Below are 17,549 nucleotides of genomic sequence, written 5' to 3'. Positions count from 1 at the left end.
GTCAGAGGCTGAGGGGTGACCTTATAGAGGTTTATAAAATCATGAGGGACATGGATAGGATAAGTAGACAAAGTCTTTTCCCTGGGTTGGGGGAGTCCAGAACTAGAGGGCATAGGTTTTGGGTGAGAGGGGAAAGATGTAAAAGAGACCTACGGGGCAACATCTTCACTCAGAGGGTGGTACGTTTATGGAATGAGCTGCCAGAGGAAGTGGTGGAGGCTGGTACAATTGCAACATTTAAGAGGCATTTGGATGGGTATATGAATAGGAAGGGTTTGGAGGGATATGGGCCAAGTGGGACTACATTGGGTTGGGATATCTGGTGGGCATGGATGGGTTGGACCGAAGGGTTTCCGTGCTGTGCATCTCTACGACTCTATAACTCCACACAGAGAGTCGCCCGAGGGTGGAATTGAACCCGGGTCCCTGGTGCTGTAAGGTAGCAATGCTAACTGTGAGGCACCCTGCTACACTGAGGTCTGAGGAATCTTCAGAATAGAGGACATCAGGAAAGGAAGGAATAGTAAAACTTAGCAATACTACAAAGAGAACATATAGCTGGAGTACAAAGTGAATATTTTTCCTTCGAATAGACTGAAGGGCCAAAGTTTTTATCATGAAAATTATTTTCTGAATCGGGACTAAGAGAATAAGATTGCTGCAGGTTCTGAATATTCTATCCCAAAAGGAAAATAAACCAATAAAGATGGAGAGACATTGAAACAAGTCAGTCAGTGACATTGCTCATGGTATGATTTGTCTGCCAGAGGGCTTAATGAATGAGAAAATGTTAATTAGACATATTCATGATAGGTACAGGTTGTTCTGCTACATTTCGTTAATGGGAATTTGTCTCAATGTGACTGATGATTTGTGGACACTGTTCCTGTCGCACAAAGTTTTGTATTGTTTTCGGATTAAATCTCGGCACAACATCGTGGGCCACAGGGCCTGTTCTGTGCCCTGCTTTTCTATGTTCTATAATGTGACTCTGGCCCTATTAGTTTGAGTGGTGCTGTTGTTCCTCGATTTTCTTATAACATGGGATTGTATGAGAATGGAACTACCGCGTAATAGTGGAACTGATTACACAAAGCAGAAGAATTCTTCTAGCATTTTCTCTGCTTGCATCATTATAGAGTTAGATTAAAGACTGACTTTGGAAATACAGACGTTGCGGTGGGAGTAGTGAATACAGGGAATTGGAACATGGGAGTAGGCTATTCAGCCCCTCGAACCTGTTCTACCATTCAATTAAATCAGGAATGATCTGTGGTCTAACTCCACATACCTGCCTTTGGCCCATATCCCTTAATACTTTTGTTTAACAAACTTTTATCGATCTCGCATTTAAAATTAACAACTCATCCAGCATCCAGTGGCATCAATGGAAGAGAGTTCCAAACCTCTCCCACCCTTTGTGCGTAGAAGTGTTCCCTAACATCTGCCCTGAATGGTCTGGCCCTAATTCTCAGACTTTGCCGCTCGTTCTAGAATCTCCAGTGAATGGAAATAATTTATCTTTATCAGCCTGTCCTTCTCTGTAAATATCTGGAAGACTTTGAACAGATCACCCCTTAACGTTCAAAATTCTAGAGAATTCAGGCCTATTACTTGAAAGACAAAGTGTTCATAAGGAAATGGAGACCAACTCAAATTGGTGAGCACTGGGCAGTGCTCCATCTGGTGGTAATTCCATCTGAGTATCAACATTAATGATATTCAAATGGCAGATCCTTTTAATATTAGGATAATATAGGCCAAAATATTAAAATAGGATTATTGGACAGGATTATATAAAGTCATAGTCATGTCTTGCCAGACATGCCATTAATGCCAGGGGAAAATTCAACCCTAAATTAAACATGTGTCTTTGATTCCAACACCAGCTTTTGAAGATCTGTAATAATGGTAAAAAGATAAAGCTTAAGGCTTTATATGTAAATGCATACAGCATTTGTAACAAGATAGATCAGTTGCCTGTATAAGCCGAATTAAAGGAAAATGACTGAAAGCTATAGTTGCTGGGGGGGGGCTGAAGGACTACGACAGAACAGACAAAGGAAAAGGAGGTGGACATGTTATGTTAGTAGAAGTAGGATTCAGAATACTGGTGAATGGTGATATAGGTGCAATAGATCATGATGTGAAATCATTTTGGCAGGAAATAAGGAATAGCAAGGGAAAGAGGTTAAGGGTAGGAGGTGTCTATAGAACCCACCCCCACCCCCCCACCCAAACATTCTCCTAACTGTGGGACAAAGTATAAATCAAGAAATAATGGAGGTGGGTAAGAAAGACATGTCGATTTTCATGGGTGATCTAATCTGAACGTTGACAGGACATTTCAGATGGGCAAGGCTAATGTGAATTTATAAACTGTATTAGGAAGTGTCTTTTAGAGCAGTACTTTGCAGAATTTACACAGGAACAGGCTTTTCGGATCCAGTAACGTGTCACAGAATCAGAGAATCCCAACAGTGTGGAAGCAGGCCTTTCAGCCCCTTGAATCCACACCAACCTCTAAAGAGCAACCCACCCAGACCCAATGCTTACCCTATCCTACCCAATGCTTGTAACCCTGCATTTACCATGGGTAATCCACCTAATCTACACATGCCTGGACTCTATGGGCAATTTAGCATGGCCAATTCACCTACTCTGCACATCTTTGGACTGTGGGAGGAAACCAGAGCACCCGGAGGAAACCCACGCAGACACGGGGAGAACGTGCAAACTCCACACAGTCAGTCGCCTGAGGCAGGAATCGAACCCGGGTCCGGAGTGCTGTGAGGCAGCAGTGCTAACCACTGTGTTGCCCATTATGAAGTAGGATTGGTAAGAGATCTTGTAGTTAAGGATTGTCTCGGGGATAGCAATCACAACATGATAGAATTTCAAATTCAGTTTGAGGAAGAGCAACACAGGTCTCAAACCAGTGTTCTCAATTTAAATAAGGTCAATTACAGAGAGAGAGGTTAAGGTCATGATGAACAAAGATATTATTGAACAGTCAGTCATAGTCACTGGGGTTCACCTGTCATAACTGTGCTGAAATCGGACAGGTCACTAAGATTTTATATTAATTATCACAATTTCAACATGGTGACAGAAACAGACACATACCTTATTCTATGACGGGAGGACTGCACTAAATGAATGGACACCATTTGTCACTCTGTGCTCTGAACTCAGGAGAATGACAAATCAGCTGGGCTCTGCAATGGATAGGCGATTCACTCCTCCAAGCTGGTGCCAAGGAAATAAAGGCGGGGCATTACCACAAGGACTGAATCCATTTTGGGCAGTGGTGCAAAACTGGCAATGGTTTCTTTTGAACTTCTTTAAGAAAAAGATCAGGGTTGGAGTGTAAAGAAGTGGATATTCCATGGTTAATGTCTCTGTGCCACCTGCCTATGGCAGTTTTCACCCTGCATTGCTGTTTCATAGTAGGGATAGTGAAAGGAAAATTACTGAGCAATTTGCTGACACTGATGCTATTTCCCTTTGAGTGCTATTCACTGAAAGCCCGGACAATAAAATATGACAATGAAATTGTTGCCTAGCAACTTCCTATAGCTGAATATCACTGTATGTTTGCAGGAATGATTCAGTGATGTGGGCCAAATTTGAACCAAAACAAAATTTTATGCTGGTCATGACTGCATGAAATATTTATTTCCTCTAATGAATCATCTTTCTCATCATTTATATGCCAATTGAGAAAATTCACCAATGTTTATTTTCTTTTGTTCTTTCATATGATGTGGGTATCACTGCACAAAGTGGCCTTGAACTGAATGACTTACTACAACCTTCCAGAGGGCAGTTCAGAGTCAACCACATTGTGTGACTCCAGACACACAGCATTGTCCAGACTATGTAAGGAGGGCAAATCTCCTTCTCCGAAAGGACATCAGGCTTCCAAACAGCTGGCAGATCATAAATATTGGCCTTATGACAAGCACACAAAGAGGCAGACTGGAAATACTCATAATATTTAGTCATTTAACATGAAAAGTTATTTAGCATAACATTTTAAGGCTGTATGAAAGGCTTATGGAAGTAGCTTCAAACAGTGTAACTTTTATAATCTAAAAGACTTATTTTCTTGTACTGGAGTTTTCAAATTCTCTCTCACCCTGCCCTTGTTAAAGAAAAAAATGCAGATAAACATGATTTGACAAAATGGGGAGCTTAATATTCAAATCTGACCATTAACCTGGCTGTCTGATAATCTGACATTTTCAATCTATTGGATGTTTACTGATCTCCCTGTTAGTTGAACAGTCAATGCTCAGATGTGGAGAGTATGCCTTTCTCTTTTCCAATTGTCTCGTTACGGGAATATTTTCCTCCGTCACAAACTGAAAAGTACTTTTAAGGTTACGGATCACAGCCAGCTCATCCCACACACAAACAGTCTGACCTTCTGCATCATTAACTGGTCATATATTATAATAAAATACAAAACACTTCAATCTGTGTGCTTCTTTAAATCAATTGAAACGTCTTACCATTTTAACTCCTTTTCTTTAAGGACATGTTGCAAAGTATAGTGACAGAGACCTTCAGATTAACTCAGTTAAAGTTTACCAATAGAAAATAATTCCGATTGGTTCTGGACAAGATGAATCCCACCTTATTGAAGGCACCAAGTCCCTTTGAGGAAAGATAATGGCCTGGTTAGCGAAATGGAGGCTCACCTGAAAGTGTAGCCTTACCTGTTTATAGTGTGGGGCAGCCATTTTAGGGATTCATGTGATTTGGTGATGATGGAGACACCGGTCTGAGAAAACCATGGCCCCTTTGCAACATAACAGAAACATGGAAACCAGGAACAGGAACAGGCCACTAGGGCCTGTTGAACCTGCTTCACCACCCAGTATAATCATGGCTGATCTTCTATTTCAACGACATGTTCACATTTTCTCTCCATACCCATTCATGTCTTTGTTAAGCTTTTTACATATTGATCTCTTTCTTGAATGTACTCAGTGACCTAACTTCCATAGTCTCCTGTGGTAGCAAATTCCACAGATTGAACACCCTCTAAATGAAGAAATGTTTCCTCATCTCAGTCCAAAATGATCAATTCCATATCCTAAGACCATGACTCCTCATTCAAGACTCTTCAACCAGGAGAAAAGACCCTCCTGGTCTATCCAGCCTTGTTAGAATTTACTATGTTTCAATCAGGTCCCCTCTCAATACTTCTAAAGTATAGTGAATACAGGACAATCATACCAATCTCTTCTCATTTACAAGTGTCCTACAATTCCCAGTACCAGCCTAGTGAATCGCTACTGTGTGTCCTCTATAGCAAACATATTCTCTCTTAGGTAGGGAGACCACAACTGCACACAATATTCCAGGTGTGGTCTCACCACGCTCCTATATCACTGCAGTAAGACATCCCTACTTCTGAATTGAAATCCTCTTGCAATAAAAGGCCTATATACCATTTATCTTCCTAATTGCTTGCTGCACCTGCCTGACTTCTTTCACTGACTGGTGCACAAAGACACTGCAATCCCTTTATACATCCACACTTCTCAATGCTTCACCATTTATATAATACACCACCTTTCTGTTTATAATACTGAAGTCTATCACTTCATATTTATCCTTATTATAGTGCATCTGCCATATGTTTGCCCACCTCAGTCAATTTGTCTAGAGCTCCCAGAAGCCTCCTTGCATTGTCCACAAACTCATAATCCCACTTAGCTTTGTGTCATCAGCAAGCTTGGAAATGTTACATTTGGTTCCCTTATTCAAGTCTATACATATATATATATATATATATACAAAATGTGAATAACTGGAGTCTAAGCACTGATCCCTGTGTACCCCACTGGTCACTACCTGCCACCCAGAAGACGTCTCTTTTATTCCCACTCTGTTTCCGATCTGTCGACCAATCCTCAATCAATGCCAAAGCTAACCCCAATCTCAGGAGCTTTAATTTTGCCCCTTAACTTCTTATGTGGGACCTTAACATAGGTCTTTGCAAAATCCAAATACTCCATATCCACTGGGTCTTCCTTATCTATTCTACCAGTTAGATCCTCAAACAGTTCTCATTGATTTTGTTGAGCAAAACTTCCCCTTTGTAAACCCACAATGACTTTGTCTAATCCCATTAATGCTGTCCAAATGTTCTGTTATCACTTTTCTTTTAATAATAGATTCTGGCACTTCCACATACTAATGTGAGGCGAACTGGTCTGTAATTCTGTTTGTTCTTTCTCACCACCATCCGCCAATTGAATACTGACAAGCAAAGCCCATTATGGGCAATGCAAATGGGTCGGAGAGTAGGAAGGGACTGAATCAAGATGGAGTTAGAGGGGGAAATAAAGTACTCCATTCCCCCTGGTGCCCACCTCTCTTTAAACGCACCCACAGTATTAATGCTCCTTCTCCAATGATATAGAGGCACGAGCATAACTATGGAAGATGGGCACTTTGTTGGGTATCACCTTTCAAATCTGAGTTACATCACTAGACTGTGTCCTATTGCCTGAGTAAAGTGCAGCAGGTCAGGCAGCATCAAGGGAACAGGAGAATCGACGTTTCGGGCATAAGCCCTCCTTCAGGAATGAAGATCATTCCTGAAGACTATGGAAGATGGGCACTTTGTTGGGTATCACCTTTCAAATCTGAGTTACATCACTAGACTGTGTCCTATTGCCTGAGTAGGCAAGCGAGTAAATACTCAGATAAATTAGGTTTAAAAAAAAAAGACCCCACCCTCTTACCCCTCCATATCTCCATAACCACCTCCAGCCCCACAACCCTCCAAGATGTCAACACTTAACCAACTTGGATCTGCTGTGCACCCTAATTCTCAGTGCTCCATCTGCAGCTGTCTAAATCCGATGGTCAAGAATCCCCTCTTCAAAACTCTCCATCTCTGTACACCTTGCTCCTCCTCTAAAGTGCTCCCTGAAATCTACCCCTTTTACTCAGCTTTCAAACTCCTCCGTTTTGGTGTTTTGGGATTCCAGTGGAAGATCCTGCACACTCAATAAGAAATCCAAGGAAAACGAGAAAGAGAGACAGGGAAAAATTTACCACACCCTTCTTCGGTGTGGACGTCTAGTGAATGCAGCTCAAGCTGAGAGATCAGAATGGTGGCTCACTCTTTTCTCAAGCAGTTGCAACAATAACAATACTGGGTTTATAAGGAAGCTCAGCAAGAGACGTTTCTTTTCTTAATGCATATTGAATCAGAGCTGCTAGTAAAGTTAGAAACAGAGGATTCAAAGTGCTCTGACCTTGGGAAGGCGTGCTCACGCTTGTGTCGTGAGGCTGCTGCTGTTGGAATTTGAGTGAGGCTGGGAATCCGAGGGACATCCGCATGAGCCAGCTGTTGTGAAATACTTGGAATGTGACTCCCTGCACTGACCGGGGAGTCAACATTCGCAACACTCCCGTTCCTCCGAGGTGATGACTGAAGTGAAGACTCCTGGCTGCCCACCTCACTCTCATGTTCCGTTTTCTTGTCACCATCTTCCAAATGTTGGAATCGCGCTGGGAAAGGAAGATAAGGAAACCCTTTAGCAATGACATTGCTACCTGATATTTACTCAGTTAAATCCAATTGCCCTGGATATAACAAGTACAGCACTGTTCTGCTACATCATGCCACAATATGTGATATGTGCAAACCTCTGTGCGCTCAAAAGCTTGGATCCAAAATTCCAATAAATGCTTGACACAATTTTCTAACTGTGAAAGATAACGACGTAGTCGGATTGCTGAACCATAGGGGGCTGCTCTTTGCAAACCAGTAATCCAGCCAACTGAGCTAAATGACCCCCAAAATGCAAGACCCCTGTCAAATAAGAGTCTTTATTATGAATCAAGAGTTCTGCTTCTGGTATCTGAGCATCACTGACAAACATCCATATTCGTATTAACTTCTGTTTTTCTGTTAGATTATATTCTGTGAGGCCTCATTCCTGATGAAAGGCTTTTGAACGAAACGTTCATTTTCTTGCTCCTCGGGTGCTGCCTGACCAGCTGTGCTTTTCCAATCTTGACTGATCTCCAGCACCTGCAGTACCCACCTCCACCCTGTTTTTCTGTGAGATGGCTGGGACTTTTTAAATTCATTCACAGGGTGTAGGCATCACAGGCTAGGCCGGTATTTATTGTCCAGAGAGCAACCAAGAGTCAACCACATTGCTGTGGGTCTAGAGTCACATGTAGGCCAGACCAGGTAAGGATGATAGTTTCCTTCCCTATAGGACGTTAGTGAACCACATGGGTTTTTTCCGACAATCAACAGCGGATTCATGTTCATCAGTCGACTCTTAATTCCAGACACGTTTTTAAAATTAAATTTAAATTCCACCATCTGCCGTGGTAGGATTTGAATTTGGTTCCCCATAACATCCCGGGTCTCTGAAGTAACAGTCCAGTGATAACACCACTAGGACATCGCCTCCCCTAAGTGTTAATAGAGTTAACTATTTAAAATAATGTTATGGGATATTGTGTGTTCACCTGGACAGGCAGATAGATCCTTGGTTTAACACCTCATTTGAACATTGGAACCTCTGACAATGCAATGCTCCCTCAATACTTGGCAGAGTCAGTTTAAGGTGCTTGAGTCGTATTCAAATGACTGTTAGATTGAGATGGGAACTGGAGGGTTGGTCATTCATCATTAACACTGGGCTGGTGTCCTGGTAAATGGAGATAGGCATTCCGGCCTGCTACCCTCAGCAGCTTCCAACCTCCGTTACCACGTGGTGCCAGCTGTCTGTCTCTCTCACTCCCCCATCAACCACTCCCCCGTTTCCTTGAAATGGGTGGGAACCATTTTTAAAGGGGTCACGTCTGTCGAGTCAAAGTTTTGCAACTTCATCCTCCCTCCCTCCATGAATATCCAGCCCTGAAGTGTGGAAGAGATGCTGATATTCTAACAAATGTCAACAAGTTCCCAAGGCCAGGAAGAAAATGGAGGGGAGAATGGACTCATCTTCTTCCTTTTTTAATTGGGCATCTCCAGACAGATGATTCTAGATTCTTCATAATAAACATGGGTCTGAAATAGGATCCTTCCAAATCTCCAACTTCCCTTTTGATGAATAAGGCTCTCACTTGGGTGCACAGGATTTTTTTGAATTAGAATCCCTACTGCATGGAAACAGGCCCTTCGACTCAAAAAGTCCACACCAACCCTCCGAAGAGTATCCCACCCAAATCCATTCCCCTACCCTATTACTCTACATTTACCCCGACTAATGCACCTAACCTACACATCCCTGAACGCAATGGGCAATTTAGCCTGGCCAATTCACCTGACCTGCACATCTTTGGACTGTGGGAGGAAACCCACACAGACACGGGGAGAATGTGCAAACTCCACACAGACAGTCGACTGAGGCTAGAATCGAACCTGGGTCCCTAGTGCTGGGAGCCATCATGCCACCCCAAACACATCTTACACTTTGCCACTAACACTGGTCCAGGTCTGACTTTTACCTTTCCTGAGATCGCATTGATCCAAGGTTTCACTTCCCTGAATAACTTCCCTGAAGTTATCTACAGCATTATCTCTCAACTGTACATCATTCAGGTTCCAGAGTAACTCAATACACAAAGTCACATTGACACCGACAACAGTCAAATAAAAGCCCAATACGGCGGCTGCTGGAAATCTGAAACAAACACAGTGAACACTGGAGAAACTCAGCAGGTCTGGCAGCCTCTGGCAGTGAAGAGAGAAACACAGTTAATGTTTCGACCAATAGTGACCAATGTTTGTGAGAAGATTTGTAGCTCGGGTGCTCGTTGTTGTGGTTCTGTTAACCGAGCTGGGAATTTGTGTTGCAGACGTTTCGTCCCCTGTCGAGGTGACATCCTCAGTGCTTGGGAGCCTCCTGTGAAGCGCTTCTGTGATCTTTCCTCCGGCATTTGCAAAGGACTGCACAAAACACTACATAGGACAAACAGGAAGACAGCTAATGATCCGTATCCATGAACACCAACTAGCCACAAAAAGACACGACCGGCTATCCTTAGTAGCCACACACTCAGATGACGAAGCGCTTCACAGGAGGCTCCCAAGCACTGAGGATGTCACCTAGACGGGGGACGAAACGTCTGCAACACAAATTCCCAGCTCGGCGAACAGAACCACAACAATAGTGACCAATGTCCGGAGGGAGAGTCATACCAGAGTCGAAATGTTAACTCTGTTTCTCTTTCCACACATGCTGCCAGACCTGCTGAGTTCTTCCAACATTATCGGATTGTTTCAGCATTAATAACAGGTTTGATGGAAAATATAAACACAGGGACTGGAGGGGTTCAGTTATAAGCTGGATAGGCTGCAACTTGTAGAAGTTTTTAAAATCACAAGGGGCATAGATAAGGGGAATAGCAAAGGTCTTTTCTGTAGTGTGGAAGAGTTCAAAACTAACTGGTCTATTTTTAAGGTGAGAGGAGAAAGATTTAAAAAGCAGCTGAGGGGTAACATTTTCACATAGAGGGTGGCTTGCATGTGGAATGAAGTGCGAGAGAAAGCAATAGATGCAGGCACAGTTACACCATTTCAAAGATATTTGGACAGGTACATAAATAGGAAAGCTTTAGAGGGATATAGGCCAATCACAGACAAGTGGGACGGGTTTAATTTGGGAAATTCAGTCAGCACGGACAAATTGGACCAAAAAATAAAAGTGAGGACTGCAGATGCTGAAGGTCAGAGTCTAGATTAGAGTGGTGCTTGAAAAGCACAGCAGGTCAGGCAGCATCCCAGGAGCGGGAAAATCGACGTTTGGAATGATGAAAGGCTTTTGCCTGAAACATCGATTCTCCTGCTCTTCGGATGCTGCCTGACCTGCTGTGCTTTTCCAGCCCCACTCTAACTAAATTGGACCAAAGGGTCTGTTTCCATGTTGTATGACTCTATGAATCTGTACAATGGAATGTGTGCTGCCTTTAATAAATAGCATGAAGTGATAGATTTGTTAGAGTCATAGAGATGGACAGCACAGAAACGGACTCTTCAGTCCAACTCATCCATGTTAACCAGATCATAGCATTTGGGACTAGATTAATTTAGGATATCTGGATAAGAACTGAGAAATTCTCCTACCAACTGCCATCTGGAATACTTTCTTTTTATCCTCTGTTCTTTCCTGCAGGTAGAAAAGACACAAACATTGACATCTGTTCTCTGTTCTAATAGGATTCACAACTGTGCAAAATCTTGAAAGTCTCAAAAGGTCAAAGCTGATACGTACAACTTGGAGCTGCATCCTGAGCTGATTATTGGTAAACTTCAGTGAGCGTGCAATTGACTGGAGATAGTATATCAACATACTGGAAGAAAAGGGCCCAGTTAACAGATACGTAACATGAGCTGAAAATATCCATGTTAATAACATCTTTCCAATGTTGCATACATCAGTACACTATGTAAGGGTTAGTCCTGCCAGTCTGCAGTACATCTGAGCTGTATTTAACCAAGCTTTTGGTCACAGGAAGCATTGGCTGTGTCCATCAAGATCTTCTACTGGACAGTTTTAGTGGAGAAGAAAGAAGGCAGCATTTCACTGACACAGCAAGGTACTCTCAAAGCACAGTCATTGTTGTCATGCAGAAAATGCAGTAACTAATTTAGATCCAGTCAGTTCCCACAAACAGAAATGTAAATGTGACCAGATAGTCTGCTTGTTGGTTGAGCTCATAACAGAACAACCCCCTTTCTTGAAATAGTTTTATGGGATCTTTTACATGAACTTGTGGTGGAAACCATGTTTGTGTAACTGAGCGGGAAGGATGCTGCATGACCAATGAAGTTACAGTGACAGAGTGGAGTAATGCTGACAAAATCTCTGGACACCATTGTGCAATGTCACCCAGTCACCACTGACGATGAACCTTTGTACTTGGAGTGGACAACGTTCTCCAATCCCACTCCAAAAGCTTGAATCATGTCTAGGGCTGACAATCCCAAGCAGCAGCGAGGCAGCACTATACCAGCGAAACTGCCATCTTTCAAATGAGACATTAAGATGAGCTTCTATCTGTCCTCTCAGGTAGATGTAAAAGATTCCGTGGAGGCAAACATGATGGGCCAAATGGCCTCGTTCTGCACTATAATGATTCTGTGATTCTACAATCCCGTGGAATCACAGTTAAGGATCATTTCCAGGTGTCCTTGGAGAAGGAGCACGCGGTGTCCACCAACACCCTGGAGTTATTCAGGGAGAGGTGGGCGCCGCAGGGAGTGGAGTGCATCATTTCTCCCTCCAACTCTATTTTGATTTAGTCCCTACCCTCCCCTTCACTGTTTTGATCACACAGCACTGCCCTTTGATGTGAAGGGCAGTGTTTGTCACTGGCCACTCGGGTGTTTCCTTTCTTCCTGGTGGTGGAAATTGAATAAAGGTTCGTACACTTTGTGTCTCTCACTGTGTCTCACACCTGCACACACATACCATGGGTGCTGGGGAGAAAATAAACACTACCGCAGTTAGGCAGTGGTGTGGGGGTTAAATAAAAAAAAATGAACAGGAGATTTGCATTGCCCTTTGTGGAAGGCACTGCTAAAATAAAAAAAAAGAATCAATTCCATTACTATGGGGTCTAGAGTTACATATAGGCCAGGTCAGGTAAGAATGACAGATTTCCTTCCCTAAGGAACTTCCCTAAGTTTTTTGTTAACAACAGTATGGTCACCATTAAATTCCATTTGCCTTTTAATTCAGATTTTTATTCGACTCAAATTTTACCATCTCCCATGGTGGGATTTGAACTCATGTTCCCAGAATCATTGAGTCCCTGCAGTACAAGAAGAGGCCCAGCGAGTCCTGTATCAACCCTCCAAAGAGCATCTCACCGTATCCCTATAACCCTGCATAATCCACAGAGCCTACACTTTTTTTGGACTGTTGGAAGAAACTGGAGCATCTGACAGAAACACACACCTTCCAAAGAGAATGTGCAAACTCCCCACAGACAGTTGCCTGAGGGTGGAATCAAACCCGGGTCTCTGGTGTTGTGAGGCAGCAGTGCTAACCACTGAGCAACCACGTGGTAAATCATTAGCCTGAAGTTCTGGATGACTAGTCTAATGACATTTCCACAACACCAAAACGTGCGAAAGAAAATGCAATTTTGTCACTGCCTCTCTCTGCCGAAATATCAAATGGTAGAAATAACAAGTGCCTCACTCATTCCTCTCATCCTTTCCAGGGGCTTTTTAATGGTAAGCCATTCCCATTGTACTTGCACACAAAGGACAATAATGATTGCAAAGTTTACGACATGTAAGAGCCATAAATATAGTCTCACAGAGCCAAGTTTGTACTTACAAAAGCAGCAGGAGTGCAGGAAGAGCCACCACAGGGCTGGTGACATAACTCATCATGGTGTTAAACCAGGCAGGGAAATCATTGACTATTGTCTCTGATATAATGTCATAAATTTTATCTTGACCACTGTTTAAGAAGGAGAACAAGATCAGGACGAACATTGCTGTAATGGCTCTCAACGAACAGGCTTTCCTGTTCTATCATTGACAAATAAGAGCCTTTATGTGAAAACCTTTTTATCAAAAGACTGTTACCTAAATGGCCCACAGCTTGGAGAGGGTCGATATCTCGCGATAGCAAAGACAGTTGGTAGCATACACAGGAAAAGCATGAACAGAGTCATGGCCAGGTAGAAATTGTTGGATCTGGGAGGAAAGAAAATGCACAGTTCATTAGATCTTTTTGCTGTTTATCATTACTGACTACAAAACTGGGTAGTATCATGGGGCCCCCATTCTCACTGTGGAATGTAATTCACTGACACAATGAAAAAAGTTGGGGGGAGAAATCAGTGCCTCTGGATCAGGCAGACCTAACCAATGGGATACAAAATTGGCTTAAAGGTAGGAGGCAGAGGCTGGTGGCAGAGGACTGGACTGGACTGGACTGGAGGCCTGTGACCAGTGGGGTGCCGCAATGATTGGTGCTGGGTCCACTGCTTTTCGTCATTTATGTAAATAATTTAGATGTGAATGTAGAAGACTTAGTTCATAACTTTGCAGGTGACACCAAAATTGGAGGTGTAGTGGACAGCGAAAAAGGTCGTCTCAGAGTACGATGGGACCTTGGTCATATGGGCCAACCGGCCGAGGAGTGGCAAATGGAGTTTAATTTAGATTAATGTGAGGTGTTCAATTTTGATAAGACAAATCGGGGCAGGTCCTATACGCTGAGTGGGCAGTCTTGGCGAGTGTTGTCAAACAAAGAGACCTTGGCATTCAGGCTCATAGTCCCTCGAAAGTGGAGTCACAGGGAGATGAGATAGTGAAGGTGGCATTTGGTGTGCTTGCCTTTATTGGTCAGTGCATTGAGTATAGAAGTTGGGAAGTCATGTTGCGGCTGTACAGGATGTTGCTTAGGTCATTATTGGAATACTGCATGCAATTCTGGTCTCCCTGCTACAGGAAATATGTTGTTAAACTTGAAAGGGTTCAGAAAAGATTAACAAGAATATTGCCGGGGTTGGAAGATTTGAGCTATAGGGAGTGGTTGAACAGGCTGGGATTATTTTCCTTGGAGGGTCAGAGGCTGAGGGGTGACCTTATAGAGGTTTATAAAATCATGAGGGACATGGATAAGGTGAATAGCCATGATCTTTTCTCCAGGGTGGGGGGAGTCCAAACCCAGAGGTTTCTCCTTCCCCCACCTCACCCTAGTTCCAAACTTCCAGCTCAGCACTGTCCCCATGACTTGTCCGGACTTGTCCTACCTGCCTATCTCCTTTTCCACCTATCCACTCCACCCTCTCCTCCCTGACCTATCACCTTCATCCCCTCCGCCACTCACCTATTGTACTCTATGCTACTTTCTCCCCACCACCACCCTCCTCTAGCTTATCTCTCCACCCTTCAGGCTCTCTGCCTTTATTCCTGATGAAGGGCTTTTGCCCGAAACGTCAATGTCGCTGCTCCTTGGATGCTGCTTGAACTGCTGTACTCTTCCAGCACCACTAATCCAGAATCTGGTTTCCAGCATCGGCAGTCATTGTTTTTACCTCAGAGCACAGACATAAGCTACCCTTTAAATCTAAGGGCATTGCTGGAGCTTTCATCTACACTTTTGTTATCTCTGGTTTTGACCTTTCCAATATACTCCTGACCACTCTGAAAATTTGATGTCACCTCGAATTGTCCTTCAAATCTCAATTCACAGTATCCCTTTTTCACCTCTCACTCTGTTCACTAGTCTACCTCAGATCCCAGATTGGCAATTGTCGATTTTAAATTCCCATCCCTTGGGAGGAGTTTTATGGAGGTGACAGGGGTCTTGGATCTGGACAGTGAGAGAGACCCACACTGGTGCTACATGCAACTCAGGCAGTTGAGAGTGGGCCTTCACAGGATCAGGACCACGGGGTGTGAGTGATCAAGACTGAGAGTGGTGTTGTTCTGCTGTTAGGACACTCACAAACCTTAGGCTCCCCACACAGCACAAGGCCCAGCTACTGCTGGGTTAATACCAACAACTGTGAGAAGAGGCCAATTGAGCATTAATTGCCTGTTTGAGGGGTTTACTTAGTATTGGGACAGGAAGACTGTCAATGAGCCTTTCCAGCATGAATTAACTTGGGGAGCGTGGGGTGGTGAGGTGGTGGGTTGCTTGCCGCTTGCCTAAATGAACCCCAGACTCAAAATCCGCACTCATCTCACTAGTAGCCTACGCCAATTTACATTTTACAATTTACACTCAGCTAAAGGGATAAAAAGTCAGGAACAGATTGCAAATCGATGTCTTACTTCATCGAGGGTCTCCATATTGAAATCTGAATCGAGCCAGGAGTAAAAATATTGGTGGGATAGGTAAAGAGGTTTTGTTGAAAAAGAATCCAGACCTTGTAAACTTTGAGGTGCGCTTTCTAATTTAGAGCCACCTCCTAATAGTCTCTACACAGGCCATCTTTCCGAGTGGCATTCAAACCTGTAAGGGCCATGTCCACCGCATCCTCCCCATTCCACTGCAAGTTCCTTTCTAGCCCTGAGCAGATATTCTACATCCTGAGATCAGGCAGACAACGCCACCATTTGGACTCTCTCTGTTAGTGACAGAGAACAGTGGAAATATCCTGCTCTACACAGTCACCTACCCAATCACTACCACATTCCCTCTGGTTTCGACACTCAAATGGTTTCAACAAAGAATATGAACAAAAGAACAGAGCAGCACAGGAACAGACCCTTCGGCCCACCAAGACAGTCCTGACACATACATTCATAAGATAGAGGAGCAGAATTAGGCCATTCGGCCCATCGAGTCTGCGCTGCCATTCAATCATGGCTGATATGCTCCTCACCCCCATTTCCCTGCCTTCTCTCTATACTCCTTCAACCCATTACCAATTAAAAACCTGTCTAACCCCTCCTTAAATTAACTCACTGTCCTGGCATCCACTGTACTTTGGGATAGTGATTTCCACAGATTCACAACTCTTTGGGAGAAGTTGTTTCTCCTAAACTCTGTTTAAAATTTGCTGCCCCTTCGTCCTGGAATGCCCCGGAAGCATCTGCTCCATGTCTATTTTATCCACACCTTTAATCATCTTGAATGCCTCAATTTGATCTCCCCTCATTCTTCTAACTTTCAGAGAGTATTGGCCTAAACTGTTCAATCTCTCTTCATATGACAAACCCCTCATCTCTGGGATTAATCTAGTGACCCTCCTCTGAACGGCCCCCAATGCCATTACATCTTTCCTCAAATAAGGGGACCAAAACTGTGCACAATACTCCATGTGCTGTCTCATCAATCCCTTGTATAGTTGCAACAATATTCCCTTATATTTCAATATTACCTCTGTACTCTATTCCTTTAACCATAAAAGCCAACATTTCATTTGCCTTCTTTACTGTCTGCATACCTGCGTGCTAGTTTTCTGTGACTCATGAACAAGGATAGTTGGATCCCTCTACACCAGAGCACCCCGAAGTCTCTCCCCATTTCGATAATAGATCGCCTTTCCATTTTTCCGACCAAACTGCATGTCCTCACACTTATCCACATTAAACTCCATCTGCCACATTTGGCCCACTCTCCTAACCTACCTACATCGTGATGATCTGAATATCAATTATCCGAATATTGGATTATCCAAAGGAGATCTCGAGGTCCTGATAGAAACATTACATCAAAGACGTGTTTCCAACACTGATCGGGTCTTTTGCTTACAGTGATTAAACAGCAGGCACTGTTTTAAATGACTGACCTCCCACCCTCTCTCTCTCCCCATACTTTCTCTCGAGTTCTACAAAGGGGTGAACCGTAAACCCCCCTTTCCTCAGATAATCTGACCAACATTGTCCTGGACAGGGCAAAGGTAGAATCTGGCAAAAGGTTGCAGCAAAAAGTTGTGTGGGTCAGCAGTCTTGTTGGTGTATGGGCCGGCTGCCCCGGGGGTGGTCAGGGACGGTGTTGGACAGGGTTCTGGGGGTGGGCAGGGGGCGATGTTGGACAGGGTTCTGGGGGTGGGCGGGGGGCGGTGTTGGACAGAGT

General features: G+C 43.6%; 1 protein-coding gene across 3 annotated transcripts in view; it reads right to left on the bottom strand.

The window, feature by feature from the left end:
- Positions 1-17,549, bottom strand: part of LOC122541083 (transmembrane channel-like protein 3) — a 75,299-nt gene that overhangs the window by 9,693 nt on the left and 48,057 nt on the right. Inside the window, exons 17-21 of one of the 3 annotated variants that reach the window (XM_043677608.1) lie at positions 13,598-13,708; positions 13,344-13,469; positions 11,268-11,346; positions 11,120-11,162; positions 7,284-7,539 (exon numbers count right to left, since the gene is read on the bottom strand). In XM_043677608.1, coding sequence (XP_043533543.1) covers positions 7,284-7,539; positions 11,120-11,162; positions 11,268-11,346; positions 13,344-13,469; positions 13,598-13,708 — 615 coding nt within the window. The remainder of the gene's footprint in view (positions 1-7,283; positions 7,540-11,119; positions 11,163-11,267; positions 11,347-13,343; positions 13,470-13,597; positions 13,709-17,549) is intronic. The other 2 variants (XM_043677609.1, XM_043677610.1) reach the window with 2 other exon arrangements.

Source organism: Chiloscyllium plagiosum, chromosome 36, assembly GCF_004010195.1.
Source record: "Chiloscyllium plagiosum isolate BGI_BamShark_2017 chromosome 36, ASM401019v2, whole genome shotgun sequence".
Lineage (NCBI taxonomy): Eukaryota > Metazoa > Chordata > Chondrichthyes > Orectolobiformes > Hemiscylliidae > Chiloscyllium > Chiloscyllium plagiosum.
The sequence above is the reverse complement of the archived record's forward strand: the minus strand, read 5'-3'. Positions and strand labels throughout refer to the sequence as shown.